General features: G+C 36.0%; 1 protein-coding gene across 3 annotated transcripts in view; it reads right to left on the bottom strand.

Moving 5' to 3' along the window:
• Positions 1–23,800, bottom strand: part of RNF32 (ring finger protein 32) — a 63,792-nt gene extending 39,992 nt beyond the window's left edge. Inside the window, exons 1-4 of one of the 3 annotated variants that reach the window (XM_003771790.3) lie at positions 23,701–23,800; positions 12,703–12,806; positions 11,775–12,033; positions 1,632–1,774 (exon numbers count right to left, since the gene is read on the bottom strand). In XM_003771790.3, the coding sequence (XP_003771838.1) occupies positions 1,632–1,774; positions 11,775–12,033; positions 12,703–12,723 (423 nt within the window). In that variant the 5' untranslated portion in view covers positions 12,724–12,806; positions 23,701–23,800. Of the gene's footprint in view, positions 1–1,631; positions 1,775–11,774; positions 12,034–12,702; positions 12,807–23,506 lie in introns of all 3 variants that reach the window. The other 2 variants (XM_012551173.2, XM_012551172.2) reach the window with 2 other exon arrangements.
• Between the last annotated feature and the right edge of the window lie 2,183 nt (positions 23,801–25,983).

The raw sequence follows: 25,983 nt of genomic DNA, 5'->3' as shown, positions 1-25,983 counted from the left end.
GGGGAATAGCTAAATAAATTATGATATATGAATGTTATAGAATATCATTGTTCTATAAGAAATGAGCTGATTTCAGAAAAGCCTAGAAAGACTTACATGTACTAATGTCAATTAAATTGAGCAGAACCAAGAGAGCAATGTACATAGTAACAAGATTACGTGATGATCAACTATAAAGGACTTGCTTCATTTCAACAATGAGGTGATCCAAGACAATCCCATTAGATTTGGGATAGAAACTGCCATCCACATCCAGAGAGAGAACAATGTAGACTGAATGTGGATCCAAGTATAGTATATTCACCTTTTTGTTGTTGTTTGCTTGTTTCTTTTCTTTGTGCTTTTTCCACTTCTGGTTTAGATTTTTCTTGTGCAGTATGAATAATATGGAAAAATGTTTACAAGAACTGAACATGTTTAGCCTTGCTGTCTTGGAGAGGGGAGAGGGAGGGAAAGAGGAGAAAAATTTGGAATACAAGGTTTTGCAGAGGTGAATGTTAAAAACTATCTTTGCATGTATTTGGAAAAATAAAATATTAAAAAATAGGATGCCTTATGAGTAAATTCCATTAGATTATCAGCTTCTTGGGGGCATCTGTCTCATTCACCTATGAATCTCCTAAAGTACCTTACAGAGGAAGTAGGAAGTCAATTAAGTGTTTGTTGAATCCATTTCAGCTCTGGCTTGACAATACATTGTTTAACATTCTATTTCAGTAAATACATTTGGTTACTTTAATTGTTGAAGCCCCACAGAAACTTCAAGATCTCTTCAGAGGACAAACCCTAGGGAAGTCATGGACTCATCCTTCTGAATTAGGAAAGTGAACATTCAACAAGTCTTTCTCATCCTGCAAAATGTCTTTCAGCTTAATTTGGCCAATAACTGAAGTAAGGACAGACCCAGTTGGGAGCTAGAGTTCAAAATTCAACAGAAAATTGTTCTAGGTGAAAGAATCATGAATAAGGGGATAAACACCTAGTACCTGCTATAGAAGAGGTGACTACTATGAAAGACTCAAGTGATATGGCTTGGTAGAATTTACTTTGGGCTAGCCAGGAGAGAAATGGGGCCAAACAAGAGATGAAGCTGCTTCAAGGACCAGAGATTTTAAAAGACCAAAGTAACACCGAAGGCCACAATCCAGGGAAAGGTAGCTTTGGGGCCCCAAAATGGAAGAATTCTATTAATTGTAGGAAGGAAAGAATAGGAATACTTCCTGGCTAACTTAGCAGTCAGGTTGAAATATTCCAGAGAATTGAGGAACAATTCCCCAAAGATAAAATCTATGGCCAGGGAACTAGAAACAAGTTATTATCAAATATTATGAAGGACTAGGGATATTTAAGAGAAAATATGACACCTGTCCATAATTACGAAGCTATGCCAAAGGAAATTAGGTAGAAGGGAATATTGATGAGGAAGAGAAGTGAACTATAAGAACCCGTGTAACTTGGACAACCATTAATTTTTTCATCTGTTACTTGGCTATCTCCTCCCTTGTCTCCTAACATTGACGTATAATGTAGTGAAGAACCATGAGTATATGAATTAAATAACTTAAAGATGAAAAGTAGACTATATTAATTTTGGTAGAGAGATAGCTAAATTCACATGCACTTTATATTACTTGAGACTGAAGCTCAAATTCTTCTCTACATATTGGACATGGATGCATAGAATCCCCTTGTTTTATGGACCTTTCCTTTACTTTTGCCCATTCTTCAACTGAGAGAGGGGATGGAGGAGGTTCAATCAAACCCAGCTTCTGTGCTAAAGTTAAAAGAAAAACACAAAATCTCAATTTAAATTATGTTTTAGAACACTGAACTTACATATAATAATTGTTAATTCTCTAAAACAGTCATATTTATCTTATAATTACTTGTATGTTCTTATTTCACATTTATACTATTGGCCTTTTTCTCTAAGGAATGAGAAAGTAATATCATAGAAAGAAGAATATTAATTCTTATATTTTTATTGTAGGATAGTCAGTTAACCAACTAATTTAGTGAGTTCACACTATTTGCCTAGTACTAGAGGAGGCATCAATAAAGAAAGGAAATAAGTATAAGACAGCTGCTGTCATCAGGGGACTATCTGGAAAGCTAAGATTTAAAGAAGAAAACATTCTTTCATTCTTCATTAAACAGTTCATCTTTTCATTGTTAAGACTTAGGGGTGGGAAACAAAAAAAATAAAAATAGGTACCAATGTGAAAAAATCATTCATGGCATGAATTTTCCAATAAAAACAACCTAAACTGATCTCTAGATCTTTGGATATATAAACATACTATTTTTATGCCATCATTGGTTGCACCCAAATTATGGCACATTAAGAAGAACTTTGATATCCTTTGCCAAAAAAGAAACAAAGTTACATTATTTTATTATGGCTCTTTTCCCCATGATTAAAAATTATCCAAAATAAAATTTTGCAAATTCATTAATACATAAATATCCTCTATTAAAGCCATATTCTAAGGTTTCCTTAGAGGTTAGAGGTTAACCTGACTTAGAGGTTAACCTGAAATCTCAAGACTACTCCCAGTGGAGCAGTAACACGTTGTATCTGTCTTTCAAGAATCAGCCTATTTGAGAGGAGAGATGCTGGTTTTTTTTTTTTCCTTTTTCTCCTTAACTGTAATATAGATTTCTACGCAATTTTATACTCAGGAAATTAGTCATTATGTTATGAATTGTTTTGGCTCTAGTAACTCATGAAGATCATCTCCCGAGGAAATAATTATAATGATGAAATCAGTCTTTGAAATATCAAAATATGGTTAATATTCTAAAAAGCTTGCTACTGAAAGCATTCCTTCAGTGATCCAATCCCTTTAGATTCCTTTTTATAAAGAGTCTCTTTCTAAATTAAAAAAATCTGAATTCTCATATATCCAGTTAGCTTGAAGTGGAATTATGCCTCTATAAATATATTCACTAAAATATTAACAAAAATTAAAATTCTCTGGTTTGTGAATTGAATTTAAGAATAATCTTTCTCATCAATTTATTAATTCTTGTTCCTGTTTCTGTCTAGGTTAACACTTAAGAGACATAGATGAATTTGCTGGTTGGTAAAGAGCTTTGCATAGGAAAAGTTTTATGAAGACTATCTACTTGCAGTTGAACTCTTGATTCAGCCACGTCAGTTATATAAGACAAGGAAGCAAAAAAAAAAAAAGGCTTCAATACTAAAATAGAAGTTATAAATTCTAAGCATTTGAAGCACAAAAAAGACTCTAGCATTTATTCAAAAATTATTTATTCTTAGTTGGGCATACAATTCTAGGAGGAGGGTCTTTTAAAAAAAAAATCCTGTATCACTGCAGGATACAGATATAGTGTGAAACCTATAGACAGAAGTATTCTGATAGCCATAGGAAGTAACTAATAGCAGCAAAGATGGAGAAAGAAAAATTGTAAAAAGAAAACATGAATTTAAAAATCATATTAGTCTTGGTCATTACTTCAGCTGCCTTTGAGGACATAATTGTACCTTTCAGCATAACAGAGTAATGGATGTTTATAGTAAATATGCTAAAAAAGGTTAATATCTTTAGAATACTATGCTTAAGAAATTAAGACAATGTATAATAAGGTTTCTATTCAAAATTTAAAAAATCATGTGCATGAACTCCTGATTGTCTGGAAGATGTAGCTTTTAAAGACAACATTTTCTGAGAGTTCTATCCAGTCTTTTAAAATGTCCTAGAAATGAAGATTTAAAATTATTTAAAGCTGACCATAGATAATGCATACCTATAGATACTGATGTTAGTGGATTGTTTGAGTAGGGGAGAACTAAAATGCAGTAAAAACTAAAGCTTATTGGATGTTCATAGTAAGTCTGGAAACAATATTGTTGAGTCCAATCCAGGTAAGAAAAAGGGAGTGAGTTCAACCTATTCTTATCAATATTAATGATAAAGTTCTAGAGTAGACCTTGTGTTTCTAGTCTGAATGACATAATGAAATTGAATCTAATAACAACAACAACAAAGATTAAGATTTATGTTTAACTCATTATATCATAATGGATATCTCTTTAATAAGATTACCATACTGATCCAAATGGAGGCTATTTAGCCTAAAATGAAAGGAAACAATGAAGTCACATGCACTGAAAAATAATAAAATATTATACTAAAAACAAGACTAATGTATTTCAAAATAGAAATAAACTAAGTTTTTGCCGCACAAAAATGTTAGGCAACTTGGTAACTTAAAAGTAAAATTTAGAAAACCAGGTAAATACTGAAGTTTTTGAGAAGACTAATGGGTCACTTCTTACATGGTTGTTCCTCCCCCATTCCTCATCCCTCTTCCTTCACTCTTCCCTAAATTGCAAAGAATGGAACACCACTCTTCCTGGCTCCCCCATATTTCTCTACCGTGCCTTTGAGCTCCACTGACCTTTGCATCTACAATCAGCTTGGGTGTGGAGGAAAAGGGCCGATGGGACAAAATACAAACTCCTTGGAGAGATTCTTTTCCATGGCTCACTTCCCACCAGCCTCTCCTAGCATCTCCTCCAGCTTGAGGATGTTTGAGGAAGGAGGGGAAAGTTGATGAAGCTTTATAGTGAGATTTCTATCTTGAAAATACATAGACACTTGTGCTCAGACTTTACAAGCGGAAGAGATCTATACTAAGCATAATTATAGGCTGCATTCGAGTTTTATAAAAACAGATTTGGGGCAGGAAGAGGTGGGAGGAAAAACCATTCAAATCAATATGCTACTTTTCCTACTTTCTTAATAGTCTTGATCATTATGAAAATTAATTATTATTTTATGCTGTAAATTCAGGCACATAGGCCTAAATAGGAAATCCCAGAAACTTGGTTTCTTTAAAAAGTCACTGGTTTGAATTTTCTTCATAAAGGTGGGAGTGAATGATAAATAGTTGTATGACCTCAAGATTAATATAAAGGGTGTCCCAAAAACCCTGGTACAACTCTAAGATTTAATGGCTTAGAACAGAACCAAGACTTTTGGGACATACTCTGTTCCAAAATATGATTAGTTGAACCCTATTGAATCAAAGACCAATAGTTCCATCTTGTACATAATTTTTTTTTATCTCTGAGAAAATCTTCATGATTGACATCAGTTTCCTTTGACTTGAGAGCAACATTTAAAACATCTCATTCTAAATAATATAGCAGGCCATGAGGCAACCTTTAATTAATCTTTTTATTCAATAACTAAGTGAATATTTATTCAACTACTTTTTATAGGGGAGGCATTCTTTACTTATGTTTATTTTAAAGATATGATGGAATAGTCCTTGCCATTTTGAGAATTGTGCTATAGTATTTTGGGTGGACCATACAGTTTTCATTACCAGACTAAGATGATGACACCTTAGGCTACATTTTTTTCTGTCTGACTTTTAATTGCAGTCTATATATAAGTAACATTAACAATTGAATCTTTAAACTCATAAAGTTGGTTTAGTACTATATAATATCTCTACAAAAATGTTCTATAGCATGATGCTCGCTAGTCTTTTTTTCTTTTAATTTTTAAAATCAATTTTATCTCATTTTGAAATGTTAATTGTCACCTCCATCAGAAATAAACAGGGCTCATTCAACTATATTTCCTTATTGGAATATTTTGCCTTTTCAATTAATGTTAGTTCAGAAATTAAAATAGTTTGACTTTTGCCTAGCTTCCATCCTGTTGCTTGTGCATCCAGTATGATCCAGACTAGAGTGTGATGGTTTAACTTGCTAGTATAAAGTGATGGTCTCAGCCTTTACTGAAAGGAGTAGAATGTAACTTTTCCTTTCATAATATTGGTAGTAATTAGAAGAACCAAAATTCAGGTTCAAATTCAAATTTAGTTTCTTGATTCCAAATACTGACTTTTCTATATGTCATCTCTAGGGCACTTTTGAACTTGAATATTTTGAGACCTGAATGCAAGTCTCATTTATTTATAATTTATTATCAAATCTCTGTTAAAAGGCCCATTGACCAGCAGATTGAGATCAAGAAGTCAGCTTGACTCTCCATTCTAGTACAATGTGTTCTACTGCCTCCTTCCATCTTCTAAATATACACACACAATATCCTGGAAAACTCTCTTATAGCTTATGTATTTTTAGCTGGGTACAGTGAGCATTGAATGGGCTTCTGAAATCTGAATGCTTCCTACATAACTGGGGAGCTATCCCATGCCTGTAATGTGGCACTAACATAGCAAAGGATATTTAATTCCAAATGAAGGCTTCTAACCTTTTTTTTTTTTTTTTTTTTGTCACTGTACTTGTTATTTTTCCCCTTATGGGGTCATATAAAAGTTGGACATGAATGAACTACTGAATACTCTATTCAATATTAAAGGAAATAAATTCCAGAATTTTATCATGCAAATATTCATAAAACAGGTTTCAATGGCATGATAGTTATTCATCAAACGTTCTATACATTTCTGCACAAAAAGACCCCTGGCTTAAAATGTCTATTTGTTCCCTAAGACTGCAATCTAAAGCTTATTGTCATTATATCATCATCTAATTATTGCCTGGTTCTTATCTACATTTTGTGTGAGGCTTTCTAGTAACTTCAAACTTCCCCTTTTCTTTTACAATCTTTCCTTTTCACTTCTACATTTTCGCCTTTGTGAAAGCAATTGAGTTTTTACAGCTATTGCCAGCCAATGAGATTGTTCTTTTCCTTCAATCTAGTGAACCAACTGATGACATTGTAAACTCTGGATGTTGAGCTGTTCTCAGTGTTTTCATTATTCTTCATGGCTTTAACCTTATTTCATATTACAACCCAAGTAAATACATCCTGCATCCCAGGTATCTGGCTTCTTCATTGCTCTTCCAACTTGGTTGAATAATAGGTTATTTCACATGCCTACAATATTCTCTTTCCTCATCTTTGCCTCTTAAATTCCTCTAATTCAAGACCTCAGCTCATGGGCCATAATTTCCTGTGGGAAATATTGTCCAATCTTCCTAGTTGTTAATGTTCTCCCTTTCTTACATATTGTATTTACTTGTTTACATAGTGTAGCTCTGGATAAAATAAAAATTCTCTGAAGAACTGTTTTTCAAGTCTGTCTTTGTATTTCAATTATCTAACACTACTTGGCTTAGAAAAACTGCTTAATTTGGCCTGTTGAATTGACTCGTATTTATAACCTCATTCTTACTACTTTGTAAAAAGAATCTTTCATCAAAAGATTTATCTATCAGATGTCTTTTGAAATCATTTCATAAATAACGTAACATCTAGGCAACCTGTATCTTTTTTTCCCTTGGATTTTTCCTCTACCTTGTACTTCTCTCTAAAGTTCATTTTGCCTTCAAGGCCCAGTTTACTTTCAAAATCTTCTATGAGGCCTTTCCTAATTACTTAAAGTAACTTTAGTTTTTTTGTGACTCTATTTGGAGTTTTTTTTGGCAAAGATACTGAGTGCCAAGTATCTTTGAGTTTATTTTGACTATACAGCTCATTTTACATATCAGGAAACTGAGGCAAACAAGGTTAAGTGACTTGCCCAGGATCACTCAGCTAAGAAGTGTCTGTGAGGCCAGATTTGAATTCAACAAAATGTGTCTTCCTGAATCCAGGCCCGGTGCTCCCACCCACTGTATCACTTAGCTGCCCTATGTCAAGTAGCATCTTTTATTTATGTCATCTACCCAATACTTAAACGGTATTTCTTGGATTGTTGTACTCTTGGTAAATTCATATTATTATTTAACTTCTTATGTATGTCTATATTGCCTTTCTAACTAGAATGTAGATTTCCTGAATGGCAAGACCTACTTCTTTATATCTTCCTCCACCTTTGGAGAAAGTGACTCAAAGATATTTTCTTCAAAGTAATGAATGAAATACATATTTAAATAAATGAATTAGTTTTCAATGTAATCAGTCAATAAATATAGTAATCACTTCTGAAAAACTAATGTAAATTTTATATTCTTCTAAGTCTGACATTTACTAAGAAAATGCATGAAAATTTTGTACTTAATCTCATAAATTGTGTATTGCACAAAGTTGTATTTGACTCATTTGCCTGATAGTTCCAATTCTGTAGTTTATATCTAAGAAAAAGAGAATGATTCCACCTAGATCTAATCTAAGATTATTTTAGTATATGAAGTAAGTATCTTGTGATCAATACTCCAATGTTTTTCAGAATCATTCCTTGATCAATATACAATTAATTAAACTCTATTTATAAAATACATATTTGTAGAATTTTGAAGCTTTTGTGGTTAATTTTTGTGAAGTTTAGGGAAAAGATTTTATTTTTCTATGAAGCTGTTCTACTTAGCTAAAATCAGACACAATTTTGATTTTGTGCTTCTAAAAGGACTTCTTTGAAAGTGTGTTGACACTGTTTCTCTGATTATTCCAATGAATATTTATACTTAGGAAAGTGCTATATTAAATATATATATTTATATATATACATACAGACTTTGTATATTTTCTATAGCTTTGTATGGATTTAAATATGCACATATACAGATATATGTTTGAAAGTTCAACCAATATAACTATGCAAAGGAAAAGTTCACCAGAGATAAACTGTTCACTCAAAATTCTGAGGCATTTTATTTAATAACTGGGTTAACTATTAATTTTGAAACATAGCTAACCAGGTCTTGTATGACTCATAATTTGTGAACCTGGTTAACTAGAAGGATAGAATTGCTCTCAACAGAAAAGGGGAAACTTGTAGTGGGGGGGCAGGTTTAAAAGAGATTATGAATTCCATTTTGGAAATTTACAGAAAATCTTGGCAGTGGGGTGGGGATGGAAGTGAAAAGGCTAGAGCATAAGACAGACAGAGACTGAGAATGAGAAAGACAGAGACAGAGAGACAGAACCAATAACAGATACACAGAGGCAGAGGCAAATACAACATAAAAGCTGTGACAATCCTTAAAGATTTTAAAATTTATATAAACTGATTATTTTAAAACCAATGTCTGTAAAATTGAGTTTTATTTGTGCAGCAGTTTTAAGTAGAGCTAATTCCTCTTTAAAAAGACTCCAATAAAAATCTGACCATAAACTGGATCATAGATTTAGAGAATAGATCAACCTTCTAAATTTATAGCCAAGAAAATTGAACTTGAGATAGGTTAGGTGCCTTCTCCAAAGTCATATAGGTAAATGAACGAGTGATGGTCATAGGATTTTAACTTAGATTCTCTGATTCCAAAGTTAAATGTTTTTTTTTTTTTTATGCTATACCATGCTAACCCTGCCACTGTGATTTGATGCATTATAAAAGACTATCTTTATTTATTTATTTATTTTTACAAAAAAAGATGTTATAGTTCTCCTTTGACTTAAAGTTTCTATTAAATTTCAAATGTATTTTGATTTTAAAAATTAATTTATATAATTCAGCAGTGTGTAGCAAAATTTGAAAAGATCAGTGACTTTTTCAGAGCATATTTTCCCTCCTATTCACAGACCACATTTCCATGCCTCAATGACTTATAATACAATCAACAAAATTTATCACTTCTTTGCCAATCTTTTGATTAGGAGCCTTTCTGAACTCTCTGTAGCCTGTATGGTTCATATCTTGGGAGACAGAGAAGTCACTGATCAATAGGTCTGAACTCAAGCTAGTATTTCCCTGGGTATGCTAGAGTCACCTGTAGTCTGTGTCAAAGACTTTGGAATTGAATTGAAATAAGTATATGTTTTATATTATTTGTAAAAACAAAGATGGATCTTTCTTGCAGATAAGTAAAAAAAAACTTTTAAAAGGATTTAACTTAAAATTTACCTATAAATTTATCTCTGGTCTGCGGATCAGGAGATTCTCTTTTTTCCCCAAAGAAAATTCAAGAAAAGCCACTGTAATCGCAAGTTCAATGTTACTACTACAAATACTATTATTTTTAATAAGAGTACATTTTCTGAGAATGTTCTTGCAAGAAATATCTTTCTATGTTTCCACATCTCTGTCTTTTATGTTATTGTTGTATGTTTCTTTCTTCTGTTCAATTAGTTGTCCAAGTACAGGTGTTAATTTTTTATGGCTTTTGCCCCAGGATCCACCTGAGAACAAACCTTTTAAGTCTAAGTATGGGTAAATGTTATTGAAGTACAGATCTTTTTATGTCTAAGGTATGAGCTATCTTTTGCTAAAAAAAAAATTAAAGAAAAATTACATAATCCATTGTTATCTTCACTGTATTAAACTGAATTTTCTTTATAATCTTTCAGGGCTATTTAACATCATTATCACACAACTCACAGTCAGACTTCTATATTTTTCATATATGCCAAATATTACACTGTTAGACAATATATTTAAGTGACTTTGAAATGTATTTTCTGCTAAAATGAAACTTTTTTAAAAGAAATATCAAGACTGGCTGGGATCTGTAGAAGCCTTCTCTAGTTCCTTCCCTGTAGAATTATACATATTAGCCTCATACTGGCAACTATCAAGTTTAAGACATCCCAGAAAAATGTCTCTCTTACTTTGTAGCTGTTCCCACACTGTGTCACAAAGGATCAGCACATGGGCAGAGTATGCTGATATGCTTCACTGTTGCAATTCCCTGTGTGGAAAGACTGGGGAGCTGGCTATCAGGAGAGTTGGGATGGTCCATAACTACAATGTGGTGGAGAGGTTCAGGAGCACATAGAGATGTTTTGTAGCTGGTCTCAGGCTATTAGATGGCCAACACAGGGCAGCCTCTGATTGAATCTGTAGAAGACCTGGAGGCACCTTCCAAAGACCTTTATCATCAGTCTCTGGCTATTCTCTTGGTAGTACTTTGTTTTTGGTTTGACTCCTTTGCTCAATGTGTTTATTGAGGGACAATGCTATAAGTCTGAGATTAGCATCTGGCCCATGATTATGAACCTCAGTTCTTTGCCTGCCTTAGTGGGTTTGCCTAGTATTTTTTTAATTTTAGGTGAAAATAGTAGGAAGTTATGACTTTCTGAATTTCAAAAGGTCAGGAGAGAGAGAGAGCCACTTGATGTATAAACAACCAGGTTTCTGGAACTCTGGGAATCCAGGAGTACAAGCTAAGTTTTGTATCCAGTCCAGCATCAATGCCTTAAGAAAAAGGAATGACCTTGGGATCTTTCTATTTGGAATATAAAGCTGGAGGGACTAATACTTTGTAGAAACTGTGTTCAGTTTCAACCTATTCTTCCTAGAGATTGTAGTGGTATATTTATTTAGAATGCTCCTGAGATCTTAGTACTTTTGTTCTTGTTCTATCTTTAAAGTAGAAGTCCCTTTATAAATGAAACTAGTCACTGGAATCCAACAATGGGGAATACAACGAGTAGGAGCTTGAGCCGGCAGAACTCTGAGGGAAAGACATAGCTTGAATTCCCAAATATGCTTTCTCAGACCTGTTGGGATATATGTCACCAAGATTCTTCTGGAAGCAGGCTCCAAAGTTTCTTCTATATGGTGAATTGAATCAGCTGAATCCTTTCTTCTTATTACTTATGTAATTCTTAAAATTAGATTTTTTCCCTTATAACCTAAATGCTTCCTACAATTTATAAATAGAATATGATCAATAACAGTATAGAGCAAGCTTTATATAAAAGTATTCTAGGCTTCTAACTGGGATGTGAGCAAAGACAACTTATGCTAATGGATCCATAGATGGTAGGGAATTCTGTTGAAATAATTTATTAACTTTGATGTATACATATTTCTAATTGCATGTTATACTATACAAAGAATTAGATTAATTGGCACAAAAAACCCACACCAGCCCATCTTACCTAGAGTGAGTGGGGGAGGATGTGGATCAAGAACATATTCTTTCTCTGGCTCTTCTCCTCTAGGGATTTGTATAGTTCTCTTTTTCAGTCCAGTATCCACTATTGCATTTTTATTTTTGTTTGGATATTTGTATCCACTATCCTTATTCTGTTTCTTTATATTATAAAAATCTATCACTGAAAGAGGTTGGATTTGAAGATCATGTAAAATGTGATCTTGTAAAGCAACTGCAGTAATAGCTAAATTTTTAGGACGGTCCTAAAGAAATCGGAAAAACATGAAGAAAAATTCATATACATACTATACATAAATGATCAATTAACAGAAAATTAAGGTTTTGCCTGTCACTTTTGACAGTACTTGGTAAGTTTTAGGTCATTAGTTAAAATTAAAAATAAATGTACTAAATTGAAGAATGTTTGACCTGCTGTTACCTTAACTTTTAAAGTCATTACTTGGCTTCAGAATTTATATCAACTCAATAGTAGTAATTTTTCACTTAATTGCTAAAGCCATAATTATAATATGCAATAAACTCATTATGAATTATAAAACTTTTACATGCCTAAACATATGTTGCTGCACTATAATTAAATTAGCCCTTGGGCCAATCTTGCCTTCTAGTACACCAAAAAGAAATGTACATGTAAGTATGCACTATTAATTTTTGGTAAATTAAATAGGTTTCCTACAAAGACTAAAACTACCATCTAGCTAAGAGGCACCTGAAGCAAATGCTGGAGTAGTGGTTGCCCCCAGCACCCATGCCACACCCATGGACTGCTTAGCTACTTTCCATCCTGCTAACATCTTCTAGCTGGTATCTGGTGGACCAGATCTTTCCTTTTTTTTCCTGCCTATATAAATTAAAATACAAAATTACAAGCAATCTTACTATAGTTTTTTTTTTTTAAATAAAGGCTGTACCTTAGAATAATTTCTTATCATGTTGAATCAGAAGTTATCTTCTCTTTTCTAAAACACAATGTTGCTTCCTTGTAACAATAGTCATCACTTTATTCCTTAAATTCCTATACAGAAAAACATAATTATATTATTTACATCAAACTGATTAAAATAAAGTCTTATAGAAAACAGAAATTTGATTCTAAGTTTGCATTTCTGAAGAAAGCTGCATTAAGTTTTAAATAGATGTTTCAAATGAATCAACAAATACTTGTTGAATGCTTTACTAAATACTCTTAAAATACAAAAGAAATATAAGTTATGAACTTTGCTTTTAAGTAGCTTACAATATGACTTTAGGTGTAGAAGGATTTCATAAAAGGAAAAAATCAGAGAGTTCCAAAACTGAAGAGTTCAAAGAAAACTTCATGGAGGGCATGGGCTTAAAACTAAAACAACTACTCAGAGCTCTAGGTAACTCTCTAAGATCCTAAGCTATTGCAAAGGTGCCAGCTTGCACTGATGGCAGGAGCTTCCTCATCCAGGAGTTGCTTGCATCAATGAAATGGATGGGCCAGGCATAATCCTCCTCAGACTTGAATAAGGAAAGAGTACAAAGGGGGTAGGGTGGGGACTGTGAGGTGGGAGATAAGGTAGACAGAGTTAAGGCATAGAGGGTCTTAGGAAGTTAGTTAGAAGAGTTGGAAAGAATCAGAGGCAGCTACATGGCACAGTGAATTGAGTACTAAGCCTGGAGGCCGAAGGAGCTCAGTTTAAATCTGTCCTCAGACACCTGCTGTGTGATTCAGGAAAAGTCATTTAACTTTTTGCCTCAGTTTCTTCATCTATAAAGTAAGGATAATAGCAGCAGCTCCTTCCCTGGGCTGTTGTGAAGATCAAATGAGATAATATTTGTAAAAAACACAACAACACAGTGGCTGGTCCATATTAACTACTATACTAAATTGATGCTGTAGGCAACAGAGAAATACTATAGGTTCTTGAACATGCACTATCATGATAATGATATTTTAGAAAGTCTGACAATAGATTTCAGCATGGCTTATATATGAGAAGGAATGAGAGGCAGAAAAGAGATCTTGCCACTTGTAATAATCTAATTGTCAGATGATGAAACCTGAACTACAGCTGCTACAACAGCAGTTTGACACAAAAATTTCTTCATAAAAATCATAAATCTAATCTGAGACAATTATAAAATAGTTAGCTATTTTTAGTGTTATTTAAAAATTAGCTATTTCCAGTATATAAAACTATTATACGTGTGTGTGTGTGTGTGTGTGTGTGTGTGTGTGTGTGTGTGTACACAGTGATTTACTGTCAAATAAATAACTTCATAGGGCTTAGGGAAAGGATAGATATGCAGGTAATAGAAATATTGGAATCAAAATTCAATACAAGGTCTCTAAGGGTATAGGAGACTGAAGAATAGTAGTTGGTTTGCTGTTGAAGTGAACCAAAATGACATCACTATGTTGGGATCAAGGTACTCTGTCTTGACTATGGCTGATTGTTCCAAAGGCTCTAATAGGTTGGGCATAAATAGTTCGTATGAACATTTGTAGTGGAAATGTCTCTAAATTTGTGCATCTCCTGTTTCTTTCGAGCTACTGCAGCTCTGCTTTGCTTATAGAGCACAGGACCTGCTTTGATGTGGGCACACCATGCTGGACCATCCTGCCCTGTGGCTCCCATTTCTTATCATTGATTCTAAAGTTCAGAGAGACCTTGAAAATGTCCTTGCATTGCTTCTTCTCACTTCCACGTGAAGCTGGCCTTGTGTGAGTTCTCTGTGAAGTCTTTTGGGCAAATACACTTTTGGCCTTTGAACAACATGCCCAGTCCAGTGAGCTGCTCTCTGCTGTAGAGTTTGAATGCCAGGCAGTTCAGCTCAAAAAAGGACCTTATTGTCTTAGTATTTTTTCTTGACAGTTAATCTTAGAATCTTCCTAAGATAGTTCAAAAGGAAGTGATGCAGGTTCTTGGCATGAGCCTGTATAATGTCTAGGTTTCAGAGGTTAGCACAATGGCTCTGCAGACCTTCAGTTTGGTAGGCAGCCTAATATCTCCTCTCATACTTTTCTCTGGAGCTTCCCACACACGGGGCTAGCTCTGGAAATGCATGCATCATCTATGTGTATATCACTGGAAAGTAGACTGCCATAGTAAAGGAACTTATGCACAGCATTCAAAATTTCTCCACCTGCTGAAACCAATGGTTCCATGTCTGGATAATGAGGTGTTGGCTGGTAAAGAACTTTTATTTTCTTATTGTTAATTGTTAGGTCAAAATTGGCACAAAGTATAATAACTTCCACAAAATTACTACTTCAGTGTTTCATGATGGCACAGAGGTTTCCCATGGTTCTTTAAAATGACACCAATGGAGAATACATTCTACAGTACCAGAAAGGTTCAAATACAATTCTAGGGATAAGAATGGGTCTACTTTTTTAAATGGCAGGGGGCTACTAAGAATCACATAATTCTTAGACCATCTACATAAATTTAATGATTGGTACTTCTATTTTGAGTTTTATCCAACAATCAATGAATTGATAAGCTGCTAAAAGAATTGTAGCTCATTTATATTAACATTTTCACCATATATCAAGTAAGAAGACATAAAGTAGTCGCTACTAAATGTGAAGACATTTTTTTCTCAGACAGAAAATTAAGGAGTTAGTGTAGTTGGTTATATCATGGACCTAAATGTAATCTGAAATATAAGAACATTAATCTGGAATTGGAAGGGATCTTGGAGGCCATCAATTCTAACTGCCTTAATTTTACAGATGAGGAAATTGAGGCCCAGAGAAATTAAATGATTTGACCAGAGCCACAACACCAATAAATGTCAGAGGTGGGATATGAACTTTGTCTTTCTGACTCCAGGGCCATCTCTTTGTCCACTATTTTACATTATCTTTTTTCACGGGGCATCTGATGATTTCACCTGGAAATTCACACAATGAATATAAGCAAATAGATTACTATTAGTATAATTTATTATTATGGATGAATATCTGTTATAGAAGATGAGGCAGCAGAAAAAATTAAGAACTTTATATAGCTAGGTAATTTCAATATGATGATGAGTAAAAGGAAGAAAGAAAAATACATTGTAATATGTTTTTGCATAAATAAATGAGAGGTTGAAGCTTTCTAGATTATTCAGAAGCCCTACGTTCCTGAACACCATGAATACTTCAACACGTGTCAAAAGACACTAAAAATAATAAGGATCAAATGATAATAAAAAATGAAATTGACTATAAAAGGAGACCATCAAGGCAATGTGTAATTGGTTAAAAAAAGGTGTACTGGTACATAAAGGAGCAAGAGGGAGGAGTAACAAAGAGATAGTGCTAAAAGCTGTATCAGACTAGAGAAAGGCTTGATTACTTTTGGGGAACACAGTCATGAATCACTAACTATAAAGTGTGGAAAGATTGTGATCTGCAGTGATGGAAGGTACCCACATAGGTGAAGTCACATTTTCATTCAAGAACTGAAGTATTAGAAAAAGGAAATATCTTGACAATGATTATAGTTAGGTTTGCACTCTCTATTACTATAAATTCCCAAAAGTTAAATTCACACAAAGTATATGTATCACATGAAGAAGCACACACTAAAATTCATGTCAATTTTATGATCCTTTTCCAGACACATTTCATTTGTCAACCTTTATTCCCTTCCTGGCCCTGCTTTTCTACTGGGGCTCAGCTGTTTTTTCATCCTTCTCCATGCTTGAGGCCTTCTCACCCTGGAACATTTTTTTGCTATGCTGGCCCATTTCTCCAATTACTGAATTCTTTCTTTTGGGGGAGAGGCCCAGTCTAGCTTTCTGAACTTTAACACCATGCCTTACATGGCTATCTTTCCATTCCCTCCCCACCCCTTTTTCATCTTCTTTCTGGGTGCTATCTTTCCGGATAACCTCAATTGAGGGCAGGGGCTTTCTTTCTTCTTCTTCTTCTTCCTTTTTTTTTTTTTTTTTTTTTTTTTTTGGTTTTGTTTGTATTTGTTTTTGTATCTTCAGTGCTTAGCCCAGTGCCTGGTACATAGTGAGTATTTAATAAATATTCATTGCTTTGCCTTACTAGGACAAATTTTACTTAAATGTACCAAATCTGAATATGAAAATACAATTATCCACTTCTATACCCAGTTAGTTATTCCCAATAATCACTGCAGGTAATAGTTGCCATTGTGTTTTGATTTCTTTTTTTAAATAATAATTTTTTATTTTTCCATCTACATGCGTAGGCAGTTTTCAACATTCACTTTGCAAGATCTTGGGTTCCAAATTTTACTCCCTCTCCCTCTCTCTCCCCTGTCCTAGACAGCAAGCAATTCAATATAGGTTAAACATGGGCAATTCTTCTAAACATATTTCCAGATTTGTCATGCTGTGCAAGAAAAAGCAGAACAAAAGGGAAAAAAACCATGAGAAAGAAAAAACAAGCAAGCAAGCAAACAAGCAAATAACAAACAACAAAAGGAGAAAATCCTATGCTTTGATCCACAATCAACGTCCATGATATTCTTTTTGGATGTGGATAGTTTTTTCCATCACAAGTCTATTGGAATTGGCTTGAATCACCACATTGGTGAAAAAAGCCATATCCATCACAGTTGATCATCATATAATCTTGATGATGTATACAATTATTCTTTTGGTTCTTTTCACTTCACTCAGCATCAATTCATTTAAGTCTTTTCAGGCTTTTCTAAAATCAGTCTGCTTATCATTTCTTACAGAATAAAAATATTCCATAACATTCATATACCATAACTTATTCAGCCATTCTCCAACTGATGGGCATCCACTCAATTTCTAGTTTCTTGCCATTACAAAAAGGGCTGCCACAAACATTTTTGCACATGTGGGTCCTTTTCCTTCCTTTAAGATCTCTTTGGGATATAAGCCCAGTAGAAACACTGCTGGGTCAAAGGGTATGCAGAGTTTTATAGCCCTTTAGGCATAGTTCCAAATTGCTCTCCAGAATGGTTGGATCAGTTCACAACTCATCAAGAGTGCATTAGTGTCCTAGTTTTCTCACACCTCCTCCAACATTTAGTTGTTGGGTTTTTTTTTAATCATACTATGCAATCTGATGAATGTGAGGTGGCTTTTCAGACTTGTTTTAATTTGCATTTCTCTAGTCAATTGTGATTTAGTGTATTTTTCTTCCTTCCTTCCTTCCTTCCTTCCTTCCTTCCTTCCCTTCCTCCCTCCCTTCTTTCCTTCCTTTTCGTTTCCTTCCTTCCTTCCATGAGGTAATTGGGGTGAAGTGACTTGCCCAGGGTCACATAGCTAGGAAAGTGTCATGTGTCTGAGGTCATATTTGAACTCAGGTTTTCCTGAGTCCAGGGCTGATGTTTTAACCATTGTGGAACTTAGCTGCCCCAGAGCGTTTTTCATATGACTTTAGCTTTGGTTTCTTTGTTTGAAAATTGCCTGTTCCAGTACTGGTGGCTTCCAAACCTCTCACCTAGAGATCAAAACACACATTGACCTGGAAAACAGATCCAGGAGAAAAAATTTAAAATTTATTGGTCTACCTGAAAAAATATAATTATAAAAAAAGAGCCTGGACATCATCTTTCAAGAAATTATCAAGGAAAATTATTCTGATATTCTAGAAGCAGAGGGTAAAATAGAAATTGAAAGAATCTACTGATCACCTCCTGAAAGAGATTTGCAAATGAAAACTCCCAGGAATACTATATTCAAGGAGAAAATAATACAAAAAGAAAAAATTCAAGTATAAAAAGGAAAAAAAAATCAAGTATATAAATAGGAGTCACAGTCAGGGTAACACAAGATTTAACAGCTTCTACATTAAAGGACCAGAGAGCTTGAAATATGATATTTTGGAGAGCAATGGAAATTACAACCAAGAATCACCTACCCATAAAAACTGAGAATAATCCTTTATCCTCTGTAGGTAATCATTCAATGAAACAGAGAATTTTCAAACATTTGTGATGAAAAGACCAGAGCTGAATGGAAATTTTGATTATTAAATACAAGACTCTGGAGAAGAAGCATAAGAAGGTAATCAGAAAAGTGATATAAGAAGCATAAGGAGGTAATCTGGAAAGTGATATCATAATAAAGTTTATCTGTTTACATTCCTACATGGGAGGATGATACTTATAACTCATTAGAACTTTCTCATTATTATAGTAGTTAGGAGTAGTATATATAGACAGAGCGCACAGGTATGGGTTGAATATGAAGCATGGATATCTTTTTTTTTAATGACAAAATTAAGGGATGAGAAAGGAATATATTGGGAGAAAGGGAAAGGGAGAAGTAGAATGGTAAAAATTATCTGCCATAAAAAAAGAAGCAAGAAAAAGTTTTTACAATGGAGGGAAAGAAGGGGTGGAGAGGGTCAGTGAATGAATCTTACTCTCATCAAAACTGGCTCAAATAGGAAATAACATACATACTCAATAAGGGTATAGAAATCTATCTTAACCTGGCAGGGAAATAGGAGGGAAATGACATATAGGAAGTGGGGGGGGGAGGTAATAAAATAGAGAGCATATTGGGGGAGGGAAGGACAGCAAACACTTTTTAAGAAGGTACAGGGTAAAAGGAGAGAGAGAATAAATATTAGGAAATAGTTAGCAATAGTAATTGTATAAAGAATTTCAAAGCAAGTTTCTCTGACAAGGCCTCACTTCTCAAACATAGAGGGAACTGAGTCAAATTTATAAAAAATAAGAGCCATACCCCAAATGATAAATGATCAAAAGATATGATCTGTGCCCAAAGGGCTATAAATTTATGCATATTCTTTGACCTAATACTACCACTACTTGGCATAAATACCAAGAGACTTGGGGGAAAAATAGGAAAATGACCTATACGTACAAAAAAATGTTCATACGAGCAGGGCCAGGAGAGATCATTATATACTTCAACAACAATACTATATGATGACCAATTCTGATGGATCTGGCCATCCTCAGCAATGAGATGAACCAAATCAGTTCCAAGGGAGCAGTAATGAACTGAAGCAGCTATGCCCAGTGAAAGAACTCTGGGAGATGACTAAGAACCATTACATTGAATTCCCAGTCTCTATATTTTTGCCTGCCAGCATTTTGGATTTCCTTCACAGGCTAATTGTACAATATTTCAGAGTCCGATATAAAATAAATGGTTTGATCATGTATATTTATTGTGTATCTAATTTATACTTTAATATATTTAACATCTCCTGGTCATCCTGCCATCTAAGGGAGGGGTTCGGGGGAAGGAGGGGAAAAATTGCCAGAAAGGAGTCCCCAAAACTCCCTACCCTTGCACCAAATCCACAGGGATTCAGGGGAGCTCCATTTGACTCCCTGAACCCCGAACCTGCCACTAGACCTCATTTAACTCCCTGACCACCAGAAACCCTAATTTCATTTGGGGACCCCATATTTAAACCTCATCAAAGTCACCCAGAATTATAAGTGTTTCAATGGCATTTTTGTCTTAGGAAGATTACGAAGATCACCTGGCAGAATAAAATACCAACCCTTATTGCAGAGAGCACAACATCATTGGGCTGGCCACATTGTTTGAATACGAAACATATGTCAACAAAATTATTTTATGGAGCACTCACACAGGGCAAGTGCTCATAAGCTCAGAAAAAGCAATATAAGGACACTTTCAAGATCTTATAGACCTTTAGAATCGGTTGTATGACACGGGAGACACTGGCACAGGACCACCCCTAATGGCATGCTCTCATCAGAGAAAGCTGTGTGTGCTCTATGAGCAAAACAGAAGACCAAAGGAAACATGAGGTACACAAAAATAGAGAAGTCACCCCAAATGTTCATAGGGATTACTTGTATCTGACCTGTGGCAGAACGTTATGAGCTCATAATGGTCTGATCAGCCACAGTCTTGACTCTAACATAGTGATGTCATTTTGGTCTTAAGAGTATGAAGGACAAGTAGCATGATGAGAATAGATTGTTATAGCAAAAACAGCAATTTTTTTTTGGGGGGGTGCAATTTTGCTCTTATTATCTAAATCTCATTCTCCTGTTCGAAACCACATAGGGCCTAGCTAAAATTCAAATTATCTGCAATTTTTCCATTTGCAGATTGGAATTCTCTATCACTTTCCCTGACTCAAGGGCTTGGATGATACACGTCTATAAACATTATTTGGCATGCTCAGGCTAAAGTTTAGTTTCATTGCAAACTTCGATAGAAAGCCTTTTTCTTTTATCCTCTACAACTTTCCAGAATTTTGTGAAATGTACAGCTTCTAAATCTGTCTTCTTTTCTGTTTAGGAAATCAATATGAATATTAATCATCATTTTTAAGCCTCTCCATGGGCAAGGAGAGCAACTGTTCATCTAGTGCCTTCTAATTCTCAGGCATACTCAGGAGACTTTGGAATTATCTACAAGATTTTGACTTCTTCCATTTCTTGAATTTGAACTTATTTTCCAAAAGCTGCTTCTTTATTGATGTGTTTTACTCAACTTCATCAAATCAAATATTTAGAGCTGGAATTGACCTTAACTGTCCATTTAGATTAAATTCATTTTTACAAATGATGGAACATGTCAGGTTAAATGGCCTGCCATGCAGAAAATGATGGTGGGATTTGAACTCAGGTCTTCTGACTTTTAATCTACTGTTGTTTTCCTTGTACTGTGTATAGTTTTTCTTTTCTTTCCCCCTCTAAACAGCTGCTTGTTCATAAGCTATAATTATATCCATCTTTTTTGCTTATGTTTAACTAAAAAATTACATTTTTATTTCCTTTATGTTATACTGTAGATACTTAAATGCTCATTTAGTTGACTTGATAGTTATTGATCAACTTCAATCTGTTGAGAATTTTGAGCCTTCCTTCTAATTAACTGCTACTTCTTCATGTCTTTGGGTTTTATTTTAATGTTTTATTACAAACACTAAAAACTAATATATTGACTAAATTTGTTTAGGTGGCACAACTGATAGAGCAACTCCAGTCACTTATTAGGAGTTATTAGACACTTATTAGATGTGTGACCCTCGGCAAATCACTTTACCCTGTCTGTCTCAGTTTCTTCATCTATAAATGAGGTGGAGAAAGAAATGGCAAACATTCCAAAGTCTTTGTCAAGAAAACTTCAAATGGAGTTTTGAAGAGTTGGATATGACTGAAACAAAATGTACAACAAAAATATCCATATAGCAACTGTTTGCATTTAAATTAATTTCAATGCATAAAGCATAACTCAGTTTTTCTGGTTTCATTTATAGTAAGTGTCAATATTAATGTGGTTTAAGTTTTCTAGTTCATAAATTCATTGGTCACTAGACAAAGATTTTAGCATTTATACTTGGTCTAAGAAATGTCTATTATATAATGAATGAATGAAAAATATTTAAATACCTATTTTAGGTATTTAGGGATACAAATAGAGTAGTGACATAGTTCTCTGCCCTCAAGGAGCTTATATCCTCTTTCCTGGCTACAATATAGATAGAAGAATGGTAGGTAAGATAAGATGATTTTGGTTTGGGGAATCATAGGGATTACTGAATGGAATCATAGCACATTTGAATATCCTGCCCTCTCCAGTAGCAGTGGTAGTATTGCTTTGATTACTGTTTCCAGAGAAAGATAAGATTGTGAATTTCTGTGGTTGAAGAATTTACTTGCTATTGACAAGGTTTATTGTAAGAAGCTAGACTGATTTTCAGACTCCAGAGAGACTACCCTCAGAACTTTACAAACAAACAAAACAAAAAAACCTTTTTAGTTTGTCATTATTTAAACTCTACAACCATAACTTGAAAATTCAGGGTTTTCACTATAGGGAGAGATGCATCAGTGTGGGACTTTGGTGAAAGATTCAGAACAAAGATTCAAATGTTTCCCCAAGACCTACAGCCCCCAAATGTTTCAGAAATGAAGCAAATTAAAAACTAATCTGCACAGTTAAGACTCCACGTTGGACAAACTTGAAATCAATGAGGTGAAGAATATTAATATTTAAGTATTGATATCACCACAGGAAAGGCATGCTGTATTTCCTCAAATAAGAGTTACTGAAGAACAAGCTGGGTAACGGTGGGCAGGATACAACATCTAGGCTTTCTCTTTCCCCCAGGAATCAATAAATCATTCTTATTGTATCCGAACATTACTTACTAGAAGAAGCCAGAGACTAGGAAATCTTTGTCATACAGATTGTTTGTAGGAAAGGAATTTGACCTTTCCAAAGGAAATTTTGATCGTTTTTTTTTTTTTTTTGACAATTTGTAATTTGATAAAAATTCTGCATTTTTCTTTAGAAAAAAAAAAATCCTTAGCAGAAAATAAATAAATCTTTTAAAATACTAAAGTCCAAATTTGGTTCCAAATTGCTCTTTCAAGGAAATCAAGGCTCGGCAGGAAAGGAGCTTGATTCAATCCTTCTGTAACTATTTACTAAAATTCGTTGGACATGAGCTTTTCCATCGACGTAACCATTTAAAAAGGATATCCGAGAGGCACCTTGGCCCAACAGAGAGCGCGATGGACTTCTCCGACTCTGGTCCACAAGACTCGCCCGGATTCACGTACTTCCTGTTAGCTACAGCGCCGCCTCTGGCTGTCTCACTCACACCTCCCTTTCCTCATTCGTTAAGCGGGGATAATAAGAGCCACACACCGTGAGAGGGCATTGGGATAGCTATAAGACTTTTGGGACACCCTGCACGACTCCAGGAAGGGCTCAGCTGTTCCCCTCCCCCACTCCGGGCCGCTTTACCCCAGATCCTCCATCTCCTTTTACCTCTTCCCATGGAAACTTCTCTCTTCTCCCCTCCCCCAACGCTCCCGTCCCGACACTCATCTCCTCATCTTCCTCTCTCCGCCGCCTTTCCTTTCCCTTGTGTTTATCCAAGACCCAGCCAACAGTCCCCTCCTCAGAAACCCGGAGAATCCGGGCCAGAAGCAGAGGAATCCCTCGGACGTCGGCTTTCATACCAGTCTCCAGCTCCCAGTCCCCGCTTAGCAACGCGTCTTAGAACCGCTCCGCCGTTGCTGTGGCAACCCTTCCAGAAGGCGCCCCACCCCTTACGCACGCGCGTTCCTGCTGCTTGCCGCTTTTTGCCACGGGCGCGCGCGCGCGCAGGCGGGGCTCTCCTTCAGGCTGGCGGGAAGGGCCGCCGGGCGCTCGTGCGCGCATGCGCGTGGGCACGCGGTCTCTCTTCCCAGGGAACGCTGGCTGCGGGTGGCTGCCGGAACCCGCCAGTAACGCTGAGCTGGAGGATGGGGGGGGGGGCTGGGAGAGACTGCTGAGCGCTGGTCAATAAGTGAGAGTCAGTTACGCTTTTATACAGAGCGCTTTTAAGGTTCTCAAAGCACTCCGAGTTTACTCGCGTTAGAGCGCCGCAGGCTGACGGGCGCAGTGCAGGCTTCTCTCTCCCTCCTGCCCTTCCTGTGCCCTCCCCTCCCTCCCCTCTTTCCTTCCTTTCCTCCCTCCTTTTCCTTCCTTTTCCTTCCTTTCCTCCCTTCTTTTCCTTCCTTTTCCTTCCTTTCCTCCCTTCTTTCCTTCCTTTCCTCCCTCCTTTTCCTTCCTTTTCCTTCCTTTCCTCCCTTCTTTTCCTCCCTTCTTTCCTCCCTTCTTTTCCTCCCTTCTTTTCCTCCCTTCTTTTCCTCCCTTCTTTTCCTCCCTTTCCTCCCTTCTTTTCCTCCCTTTCCTCCCTTCTTTTCCTCCCTTTCCTCCCTTCTTTTCCTCCCTTTCCTCCCTTCTTTTCCTCCTTTCCTCCCTTCTTTTCCTTCCTTTCCTCCCTTCTTTTCCTTCCTTTCCTCCCTTCTTTTCCTTCCCTTTCCTCCCTTCTTTTCCTTCCTTTCCTCCCTCTTTTCCTTCCTTTCCTCCTTCTTTTCCTTCCTTTCCTCCCTTCTTTTCCTTCCTTTCCTCCCTTCTTTTCCTTCCTTTCCTCCCTTCTTTTCCTTCCTTTCCTCCCTTCTTTTCCTTCCTTTCCTCCCTTCTTTTCCTTCCTTTCCTCCCTTCTTTTCCTTCCTTTCCTCCTTCTTTTCCTTCCTTTCCTCCTTCTTTTCCTTCCTTTCCTCCCTTCTTTTCCTTCCTTTCCTCCCTCTTTTCCTCCCCTTTCCTTCCTTTCCTCCCTCCTTTTCCTTCCTTCCTTTCCCTCCCTTCTTTCCCTCCCTCCCTTCCTTCCTTCTCTTCTCCCCTCCCTTCCCTCCCTCTCCTCCCTTCCTTCCCCCACCTTCCCTTCCTTCCTTCCTTTCTTTCCTTCCTTCTGTGAGGGATGTGGAAGACCCTTACCCAAAATGACTACTCAGAAATCACTCAGCAGAAGGCAGAAAAGTTGTTTATTGAAAACCTCCAGAGGATGAGCTGTCCCATCTCGAGATGGGAAAGAAAAAGCTTGTGGTAGGAGGGCTAAAAAAGTAGTCAAGATACACAGCTTTTATACATGAAATTACATCACAAGAGAGCATTGAGAAGGGGAGGAGAAGGCATCTAATTGGTTGTTGCTATTTGGAGAGATTGGAATGGAAGGTTTCTGTTTCCCGAAATCTCCTGATTTCAAGGAAACAGAAGGTCAGGCCTTCAGGCTTAATCAAGCAGACAGTGGTCCAGCTAATAGACTAAATATCGATAAATGTCAAATACCAATAAATGTCATCAGCTCAGGTTAAGTAAATATGTTTCTAGCTGGCCAAGGCTCAAGTAGATATGAGCCTGCACATATTATTACAGGTCATAGGGGAAACACAGAAATAATAAAATAAAGAAAAATAATTCATACATTCCTGTAAGTTCTTCACCTTATCTATTCCCCACACTTCCCTCCTTCCTCTCCCTTCCCTTTCTTTCTTCCCTCCTTTCCTTCCCTCACCTTCCCTTCCTTCCTTCCTTTCCTTCCTTCCCTCCTTCCCCTCCCTTCTCTTCCTTTCCTCCCTCCCTTCCCTTTCTTTCTTCCCTCTTTTCCTTTCCTCACCTTCCCTCCCTTCCTTCTCTCCTCCCCTCCTCCCCTCCTTTCCTTCCTTCCCTCCTCTCCTTCCTCCCTCCCTTCCTCCTTCCTTTCCTCCCTCCCTCCATCCCATAATTCTATTGATATAGAACTAGCCACTAAGGAAACTTCCTGTACCTCCCAAGGTCAGCATGTGGTTTGCACGTTATAATCTTACATGGTTCCCTTGAGAATTGAGAAGTTAAGTTACTTACTGGGATCCATATCATCAGAAAGGAGAACTTCCTGACTTTGAGTTTTTATCCTCTTCTCATTCTCATTCCACTCA

This window comes from Sarcophilus harrisii, chromosome 5, assembly GCF_902635505.1.
Source record: "Sarcophilus harrisii chromosome 5, mSarHar1.11, whole genome shotgun sequence".
In the NCBI taxonomy this organism is placed as follows: Eukaryota; Metazoa; Chordata; class Mammalia; order Dasyuromorphia; family Dasyuridae; genus Sarcophilus; species Sarcophilus harrisii.
Note: the sequence above shows the minus strand (reverse complement) of the source record. Positions and strands in the feature narration are given on the sequence as shown.